At 51.0% G+C, this 9,847-nt stretch overlaps 1 protein-coding gene across 1 annotated transcript; it reads left to right on the forward strand.

Moving 5' to 3' along the window:
- Positions 1-3,121: 3,121 nt before the first annotated feature.
- On the forward strand, positions 3,122-7,490 carry FIS1 (fission, mitochondrial 1). Its single transcript, XM_006155671.3, has 5 exons — positions 3,122-3,278; positions 4,109-4,241; positions 6,267-6,343; positions 6,810-6,915; positions 7,170-7,490. The coding sequence occupies exons 1-5, from the start codon at positions 3,234-3,236 to the stop codon at positions 7,265-7,267; spliced, it is 459 nt and encodes a 152-aa protein (XP_006155733.1). The 5' UTR covers positions 3,122-3,233; the 3' UTR covers positions 7,268-7,490.
- The last annotated feature ends 2,357 nt before the right edge of the window (positions 7,491-9,847 follow it).

Below are 9,847 nucleotides of genomic sequence, written 5' to 3' on the forward strand. Positions count from 1 at the left end.
CTCTTACTATATGTTGCCTTATTGCTTTCTAAAAAATGGCAAGAGCAATCTATATTTATGTGACAACTACAAATGGAACATCTTTTGGCGCTAAACACTGAGCTGGCTCTTGGAGCATCATATAAGCAAAATTGACACCTTGCCCTCAAGTAGCTTCCAATCTAGGACAGGAAATTGGTATTAATCACATCATCACACAATTACATAATTACAAACTGATTAATATGAATGAAAAACACAGGCTACTAGCCAAGAAGTTGAAACTAATTTTATGATAGTTTTAGCAGAACTGGCAGTAGTTTGGGGTTTTGTTTTTAATTCTACTCTTGTTCTAGCAAAAAAAAAAAAAATGATTTCTTTTTTTGAGAAGTTTTTTGCTATAGGGCGCATGTGCTCGCCAGAAAAACACAGAGACAGAAAGCGAGAAATCAACCCCCAGGGGGGATGGCCTCACTGCAATCCCTTCTCCATTCTCCTCTCGGGATCTTGAGCACACACGCACGTGTGCCCTGCGTGAGTTTAAGCCACCAGGTCCACGACTCGAACCATGGTCGACTACATGGGAGTCCAGCGACATAGCCATTATGCCAACTGCTGGTCCCACAAAAAAATGGTTTCTTGTGATTGCTCTGCCTGTTTTGGTTTCAAATTAACCTGGATTGTTTCTTCCTAGCTCACCTACTGCTTAAGGGAAGTAGGGACTTCTCTATTGTTAATCAACCCCCAAATTTACAAATGTAGGCCTAAATATTTTTGCCAAACAGTGTGCTCATGAATTTGTTCTAGCCGTCCCTGCCGTGTATTCTTTAAGTGATATCTCCTCTTCTCTGAGCACGTAGCACCATCTCCTCTCACCTAGAGAGGCAGCAGGCACCTAGTGCAGGGCAGGGTTTCAGTTTGAATTCCAGCTTCCCTACTGCCAGCTCTGTTCCTCAACCCTTTTTTCATCCTTTTAAATTCGTAATACCGTGAGAAAGAGAGAGAGACACTTTCAACAGGGTCCACTCCTATTGTGCTCCCCTTCCCCCAGCCTGCCAGCTTGTTAGGATCTTAGGTAGGCTCAGTGTTTTTCAGGTCCACCAAGCAGGAGATCCGAACCCACAGTTGACTATGTGACTTCCAGCACTGTAATCCTGTGCGCTACTGACTGCCCCTCCAAGGCTAGGCCAGGTTACTCAAACTTTTTGAGCCTCAGTCTCCTCATGGATCAAATGGAGCTACTAATAGCACCAGCCAGGGTATGATTGTTGGCCACATGTCATGTGTGCGCATTCTGTTATATGGGAAAAAGCTGATGAGAACAGAGTGAGATTTCTGGCTCCTGCGGTTTTTATTACTATGCCCACACAACAGTACTCCAGTGGCTCACATAAACACCATGCTAGCAAAGAAAGGAATGTTTAGGGGCCAGCTCCGTGGCCTGGTGGTTAAGGGAATCAAATCCCACATGCCTGATGGTGGCAGTTAGTATCCTGGCCCTGGTGACTTGAAAAAGAAGTCAGGCATGTGTGTGTGTGCATGCTTAAAATACTCAAAAGCGAATGAAAGAGAAGGGATTGCAGTGTCACCAACCCTTGTGGAGGGTGATTTCTCACTTTCCATTTCCATGTCTGCCTCTCTCCTGCAATTGCATGTGCCCTATGGCCAAAATGTTTTAAAAAATTAATGAGGCTTTGCAAACATGAAAAGCATTTGGATGATAATCCACTGCCTTATATACAGTTACTTAATTCTTTGTGTTTATCCAAATATTTGAGCATTCACTATATGCCAAGCCTTGGCACTAGATGCTGGATAAACAAAACATAGCCTCTACCTTCATGGAACTTACATTCAAATGTGCACTAGAATACTGAGCGTCAAGGTAAAAACAATTACTAAGTCATTAACTATCCAGTCACATCACTTTATAGAACATTGAAGCCAGAGGAAATAGCAACATCTCCCCTCCCCGTGCTTTGATTGCACTTCATTGCCATAAGCCTGTGTGTCAGGCTTTCCCCCTTGAATGCCCCCAGAAAGTGGTTTATTTAAATATTTAAAAGACTTTAAAGGGGAGTGGGGAGTCAGCAGGTACCCTGGTGATTAAGGCACTAGACTCCCATGTGGCAGACTGCAGTTCACTTGCCTGCCGGACCCTGTGCATGGATGCCCCAAATCCCCAGAGGAGAATGGAAGATAAGGGATTTCGGTATGGCCATCCCCCTTCAGGGGTGATTTCTCACTTTCCTGCTCAGTCTCTCTCTGTTCATTTCCTCTCCTGCAAGGGCAAGTGCCCTGTTGCAAAATTCTAAAAAAAAAAAAAATATATTAAAAGATTCAACCAACCCTTCAGGTTATGGGGACAACAGTTTTTCTTAAAATTCCAATTTATAGGGAACAGCAGATGGTGTATTGGTCATGTCACTGGACTCCCACATAGTGAGCCTTGGTTTGAGTCCCAGACTCAGGGCTTACAACTCAAGCCAGGCGCTTGTGCCTGCATACCCAAGATCCTGAGAGGGGAATGGAAGAGAAAGGACTGAGGCGTGGCCACCCCCGTGGTGGGTGATTTCTCCCTTTCTGCCTCTCTCTGGCAAGCGCCTGTGCCCTATAGCAAAAATCTCTCTTCAAAAAAAATTTTTTTTTATTTATAGTATTCCAGATTATGTACTCAGTCTCTGGGTGTAAGGTTAACAGATACGGTTATTTTTCCTCTTGTATTGTAAGAGCCAACAGAAGGCCTAGAAACCCTAGTACTAGTTATGATACTGTCACAGTGTAAAGTCACCGTAGACTCCAGGGTCCTAGAATTCGTCAGGCAGGGGGGTAGGAGGAAGGGGAGAGGTTGGAAGGGTGGCGGGGGTTGGAAGGATGGCGGGCGTTATGCTGGCCCTTAAAATTATGTGAGCTCTAGCCGATTTTGTATCCTTTTCCCAAGAAGTCTCCAGTTGTACTCGGGCATCCTCCGTAGAGTACAGGCTAGTGCACCAGAGAACACGAGCTCTAACTAGTCGCGCAGCGCACCGCCCGGTGGGCGGGTGTGTGCGTGTGTGTGTGTGGGGGGGTGCTATCCGTCCGAGCATGCGCATTAGCAGCCCCACCGGCGCCGACCGCGCTGGGAGGAAGGCGGGGCGTCGCCAGGACGGTCCGCATCCGCCGGACGCCGGAAGTGCCTCTTCGCCCCCGCCACTGGGCCATGGAGTCTGTGGCACAGTAGAGTCTGTGGTGTGAGGATTGCGGGGGAGGTGGCCATGGAGGCCGTGCTGAATGAGCTGGTGTCTGTGGACGACCTGCTGGTGAGGCCTGGACCCGAGGGAGGGAGAGGGAAGATTTGGAGGGCGGGTCGCGAGGAGAGTCGGGTAGGGGGCCAACCCCTCTGCCCAGCATCGACTTTCCAGGGGAAACCGAACTACGGCTCCCGGCAGCCTCTGCAGCGTCAGGCCTCTATCCGCAGCGCCCGTATGCCCCAGAGGCTAATGGGAGTTGTGGTTTCTTGAACTTCCACTCCTCAGACTGAAGGCCTGGGCTCGGAAAGACTGACGGGCTCTGAGTTGGTGCAGGAGTTGGAAACTCAAAGTGCCCTTTCAGTGTTGGGGACCACAGCGACCATCGTAACAAGTCACAGTTACTGAGGTCGTTCCGATACCAGGTGCATTGCATGCCAGATCTCAGTCTGTAGCTCTAGGAGGCACTATTTTTATTCCCGTTCTGTCGGTAAGAAAAGGTCCAGACCCGGCGGATGGGGCTGTACGGGGCCAGCAGGCTGAAATGACTGCGTGGGTTGTTGTTGAGCAGTTCAGACAGCGTGTTTACTGTTCAGCCACTCGGGGTCAGCTGCTCTGGGAGCGGTGCCTGGAGCTGCCAGCAGATGGCATCTCCGCTCGGTACCACTAGGGGGAGGAAAGGGAAGCCTCGGTCCAAAGAGCTGGCCCCCCCAACCCTGAAACACAGAATGCCTGAGTCCCACAGACTGAGTGAAGCCAGGGTGCCAGGTACCAAGACCGAGAGAAAAAGGGCAGAGACAGGAAGGTGAAATGTAACTGGGAAATGGGCACCGGGTCCGGATAGAGAATGGTTGGTGCCCGTCGTTTCTAAATGGTTCCTCTCCTTTCCTCTCCTATGGCAGAAGTTTGAAAAGAAATTTCAGTCTGAGCAGGCGGCAGGTTCGGTTTCCAAGAGCACACAGTTTGAGTACGCCTGGTGCCTGGTGCGGAGCAAGTACAATGATGACATCCGTAAAGGCATCGCACTGCTCGAGGGTGAGGTGCTGGTTACTCAACTTCCCTTTCCCAACTGCCATCCTGGTCTGCCCTCTGCTGCCATTGGCGTTCTTCACTGCTACTTCTGAGGTGCTGGGATTCTTTTTCAACATGTACCCCTATAGTACAGTCACCTGTTATTTCCAGTAAATTCACTGTAGCAAAGGGCTAGCTGTATTTACCCAATTTCCACTAGTGTATTTTTGGCTAATTACCATCTCATCATTGTTTGCATACCTGCCCCCACAGGACTTTCCTGATGGAGGAGAGTGAGTTGGCCAAGGTCTCACAACTAATTGATTAATGGCTGAATTGGGACTAGAAATTTCTATCCTGTGAGCCCCAGTCCCACGCTGTTAGTGTCCCCATGTTGCTTATTCTGCAATCGAAAACCTTTCATGGCGATGATGTGGAAGAGGTACAGTACAGTATCCTAAAAAATTGTGAGCTAATGGTGTTTTTTGTTTTTGTTTTTTTTTTTTTGTTTTTTAGATTTTTGCCATAGGGTGTGTGCACTTGCCAGAGGCGAAAAGGCTACAAGTGAGAAGTCACACACACACACCCAGGGGATGGCCATGCCACAACCCTTGTCTAGTCTCCTCAGGATTTTGGATACACACCTGTTGATTTTCAAGCCCGGTCCAGAACTTTAACCATGGTCAGCCATGTGAGAGTCCAGCACTTTAACCCATGCCACCTGGTAACCCCTGGTGTCTTTTAGATTGGAATCCTATTTTTTATTGGTCTTGGCTGCATCAACATTTGTCAGAGGCCACAATTCTTGACCTTTTGATTGCTCTGTACCTCCTTTCTCCTGGTCAAGTGTTCATTTGTAAGCAAACCATCAATGTACAAGCAAAGGACACCTATTGTAAATTGTACAAATAAGAATCCTTATGCAGATTGTCTCTCTCTACATTTGTCTGTTTGCCAATTGCCAATTCATGTTTTTTGGGCTTATTCTACAGCAGGACACAGCTGTAGAAGAAGTGGTCTTACTGAACATTGCCAACCTAGTTGGCAGGCAGTATAGACACTTGGGATGATTTATAAACATCCATAGAACTACTAGGGACAAATTCTAGTGCATAGAGTGCAACTGAGCACATAAACCTCTGAGAAGTCACTAAATTAAGAAAGTATCAGGTAGGATCATTTAAGGAAGGCTAATTGAGGTGAGTTTTGAGCTGTTTTTTTAAAAGGGGAGGGAATGCAAACTTAATAAGTAGACAGCAGGCAACTGTTAGCTAAAACATACAGCAGCGCCAGCCAGGTGATGCGGTGGTTAAGGTGGCTGAATCCCACATAGCTACCTGTATTGTTCGAGTCCCAGGCCCAGCAGCTTGAGAAACATACCAGGCACATGTGTGTGCATGCCTAAATTCCCAAGGAGAATGGAGGATAAGAGACTGGTATGGCCATCCCCTCTGAGGACTGGTATCTCTCTCTCTCTCTCTCTCTCTCTTGCTCTGTCTCTGTACAGCAAGTGCACATGCCCTATGGCAAACTAAAACACACACATACACACAGAAGATGCCAGAACTGACCTGCATTTTGGTTTCTCCAGTGCCTTGATTTCCCGTAAGTTCACCAGGATAAACGCGAGAGCTGACTAATATTGCTGCCAGGGTGACTGTCACGGGTGTTATGACTAGAGTGACTTTCCCAGGTCATAGAGGGGTTCAGAGAGTGGAAGGAGTCTCTGGGAGACCGTATTAAGGAACCAAACAAGGACCAGCAGATGGCGTAATGGTTATGTCACTGGACTCCCACGTAATTGATCACAATTCAACTTCTGGACCCGGTGACTTAAAACTCATGCTGAGTGCATCTGTGTGCATGCCCAAAATCCTGAAAGGAGAATGGAGGAGAAGAGTCCGTGGCATGTCCAGCCCCCTGGGGGAGTGATTTCTCACTTTCCATCTCTTTCTCTCTGGCAAGCACTCGTGCCCTATAGCAAAAATCACTCTTAAGAACAAAAATCAAACCAGAAACAAGTTTCACCTTTTCTTCTCCCTTCCCCAGAGCTGCTGCCCAAAGGGAGCAAGGAGGAGCAGCGGGATTATGTCTTCTACCTGGCTGTGGGAAACTACCGGCTCAAGGTAAGGCAGAAAGGGCTCCCTTCTCCTGCTCCACCCTACTTGGGTGAACACTGGTACCTCATTTTCCTCCTTTGGGGTAGAGCCCTGAATGTCGGGAAGGCAGAAGAAGGGCAGTAGACAGGGGGTGGTGTAAGGTACAGAGGTGCAAGGTGATATCAGATCAGGTCTCTGAGGAAAGATGAGAGTGGATCAGGGTGCTAAGGGTGTGGGGAGCAAGGTGACGTCAGGATTGGGGTGCAGCTGCAAGCCTTGGGCTGTTATCTCCCCCAGCTTATCACCCCCACACAGTTGGGTTGTTTGTGGACTCTACTCCACTGGGTGGGGCTGGGGTGAAGGAGGGGGAGGAGGGAGGAGCCTCCAGGGCCCTCAGTTGGACAGGAGGAATGCTAGACACTGAGTGGTACCAATATGCGTGTGTGTATGTACATGTGTACATAAGTGTGTGCATATGTTTTCCTGAGTGTAGGAATATGAAAAGGCCTTGAAGTATGTGCGAGGGCTGCTGCAGACAGAGCCCCAGAACAACCAGGCCAAGGAACTGGAACGGCTCATTGACAAGGCCATGAAGAAAGGTGAAAGCCTCCACTGTCTTTGTCAAGTTCTTTTCCTTCCCCCAGCCCTGGGCTCTTTGGTCTCTCTTTAAATGACACATCTCCAAACAGTCCCTCCTCAAAGCCCTACCCCTCCCAAAGCCTTTCTCCGACTCTTGGGACCTGTACCAGGTTGCGATGTGCATCTTCTATTGAAGAGCAGAGCTGGGAGAAGTGATGGTCAGGGTCCTTGGGGGGTGCAGCCTAGATTATCACAGTGTTCTTTCCTTCCCCAGATGGACTAGTGGGGATGGCCATCGTTGGAGGCATGGCCTTGGGCGTGGCAGGACTGGCTGGACTCATAGGACTTGCTGTGTCCAAGTCCAAATCCTGAAGGAACCTGCACCTCCTCCTCTGCCCAAGGAGACAAGGGAGCCCATGGAGGACACTCGAAGAGGAGCCTGTCAATCCTCACAGTCCCTTCCCTGTTCTTCCCTTGCACCCCGTCACTGTCCTCCACGGCCTGTAACCACAATCTGCAACCTGAGACCTGACCTTATGCCCCAGATCATGTACTTTGGGATGAGTGTAAATAAAATTGGGCTGTGACTTGGGAACCCTTGCGTCTGAGTTAAGGGAGGGGCATGTTCCACAGGGTGCAGAGGGTGGGCGTCAGTCATGGGCCTTTTCTGCTCTTGCTGTCCTAGTCCACACTGCTGTGGGGCTCTCCTTTGTCCACTTTGCAGCCCACCCCACATCCTTCCTTCCTCCTGTGAAGGCTGACCTTGACTAGTGGTAGTCATGGTCTTCCTGTGGCTTTAGAATCCTGGGAGAAACAGTGAGCAGAGGAGGAGGCCCAGGGCCCAGGGGACAGGCTGGGATTTATGTCTCCCTTCTCCTCTGACCCACTCAGCTGCCTCTCAGCCCATGGAGTTTTCCACTCTGCTTCCTCCAAAACCTCCGCCCTTCCCTCCCTTTGTCCTCCCCTTCCTCCCACCCCTTCCTTCTCCTGAGAGGAGGGGAGCTCCCTGTTGGGGAAGGAAACAGGCATTTGGCATGGAGTAGGCACAGGGAGGTGAGAGGTCGAGAGCCCAGGGTGCCCCAGTTCTAGCCCAGCCTGCTTTGCCCACACCCCCTGGTGCCAGGCTCAGCGTGGGCCTGTTTTGCTTCACTGCATACCTCTCGTTCCACAACCCAGGCCAATGTGGCTGGGGGTGGAGAGGAGGCACCTGGAGGAGGAATGGGGAGTCCCACACCCGGCTTGCTCATGTCCCATGTGACAGTGTAGGATCCGCTCCTCAGAACTGAGCCCTGGTGCCGTTTGCCAAAGAGAAAGCTGTCCCAGCCTGGTCCTGGGGCGGGAGATGTGGACGTCTGTGCTGGGATAGGTGCTCAGGCATGGCTTAGGGTGGGGACCCAGAGGGTTCTAATTCATCATCATTAATTAGAGCTGGTGAGCGTTCTTGATAAGTCTGAACCAGTTGGGGAGATTAGCCACAGGATCACGTTCTGGTCCTGTGATTTACTCCTGGGGGCCCCTTGGCAGCAGGATCAAGCTCAATGCCGAGAGTCAAAGATCAACTCAACAGGGGGCTATTTGAGTTCGGGAAGTTTCGAGGAAATCTGTTCCCTGGTGCCTCACCTCACCCCTGTGACAACTCATGGCCACGCCAGTCCCCAATATTGAGGGACTTTGATCTGTGGTCCCAATTATTAGAACCTATGAAGTAAGTAGAAGTATCGCGTTAAGAGAAGCAGAAACAAGCTCAAAGAGCCTAAAAATTCATGCCCAAGTCATTTGGTAACAATGGCGTCTAGTCTGAAGCCAGGCTGGCGGGACTCCAGAGCTGTTAGTCCTCCCCTCCCTTCCTAGCTGCCGTCCCCAGAGACAACCCTGACCTTCCTTAGGACTACAGTGGCCTGGCCCCTAGGCCACTAAGTGTCTGCAGTTGTTCTCACCATCCAGGGGGGTGGCTCTGCTCTCTCGATCCCTCTCCATTGGGGCTGCGTGGACCTGCTGGTGTCCATTCCTTTGATCTCTGTCCCCTGTCTCTCTTGTACCTCTCAGTCACCTTTTCTCTTCTTGTCCTTATTCCATTCTCTAGCTCTTGATGAAAGCTGAGTCAGAAACAGACGCTTTCCCCTTGGCTCCCAGTGCCTCCCATGGGGCCCCTCCTTGGCTATATCCATTGGTCACTCCCTCCCAGCAAGTCCTCTCCCCCCACCCTCCTGGGGCGGGGAGTCAGGGCAGCCCAGAGGCTGGGGGAGGAGGTGGACTTTTGGCCCATTCCGTTTATTCCCTCCATCTCGCCAACAACTGCAGCGAGCGCTTGGCTCGTCCCTCTGACCTGCCGGGAAGCAGAGACCCAGGAAGGGCGGGAGACAGAAACCTGGACACGGACCTGAGCCCGAGGAAGGGGCCAGCAGAGGCCACAGCTGGACTTCAGTCCCTCCCCTCCCTCCCTCCCCAGCCTGCCTTACCACCCCTCCTTAGCCAAAGCCTCTTCAGGTTCTCTGGGGTGCTGCCCGTCCCTCTTTCTGGGGCCCCAGCCCCTGGGGGGCCCTGTGTCCCACCATGTCTATGGCTGTGGAGACCTTTGGCTTCTTCATGGCAGCCCTGGGACTGCTGTTGCTGGGGGTGACCCTGCCAAACAGCTACTGGCGAGTGTCCACCGTGCACGGCAGCGTCATCACCACCAACACCATCTTCGAGAACCTCTGGCATAGCTGTGCCACCGACTCCATGGGAGTCTTCAACTGCCGGGAGTTCCCGTCCATGCTGGGGGGGAGGAGGTGGACTTTTGGCCCATTCCGTTTATTCCCTCCATCTCGCCAACAACTGCAGCGAGCGCTTGGCTCGTCCCTCTGACCTGCCGGGAAGCAGAGACCCAGGAAGGGCGGGAGACAGAAACCTGGACACGGACCTGAGCCCGAGGAAGGGGCCAGCAGAGGCCACAGCTGGACTTCACCCCCC

Source organism: Tupaia chinensis, unplaced genomic scaffold (genome assembly GCF_000334495.1).
Source record: "Tupaia chinensis unplaced genomic scaffold, TupChi_1.0 Scaffold000465_1, whole genome shotgun sequence".
In the NCBI taxonomy this organism is placed as follows: domain Eukaryota; kingdom Metazoa; phylum Chordata; class Mammalia; order Scandentia; family Tupaiidae; genus Tupaia; species Tupaia belangeri.

Bases quoted from the DNA above. Each gene is read 5' to 3' on its own strand.
- FIS1 (XM_006155671.3), top strand. From the start codon at position 3,234: ATGGAGGCCGTGCTGAATGAGCTGGTGTCTGTGGACGACCTGCTG. The intron at 3,279-4,108 runs GTGAGGCCTGGA...CTCCTATGGCAG, and splicing joins TGTCTGTGGACGACCTGCTG to AAGTTTGAAAAGAAATTTCA. The intron at 6,916-7,169 runs GTGAAAGCCTCC...TTCCTTCCCCAG, and splicing joins TGACAAGGCCATGAAGAAAG to ATGGACTAGTGGGGATGGCC.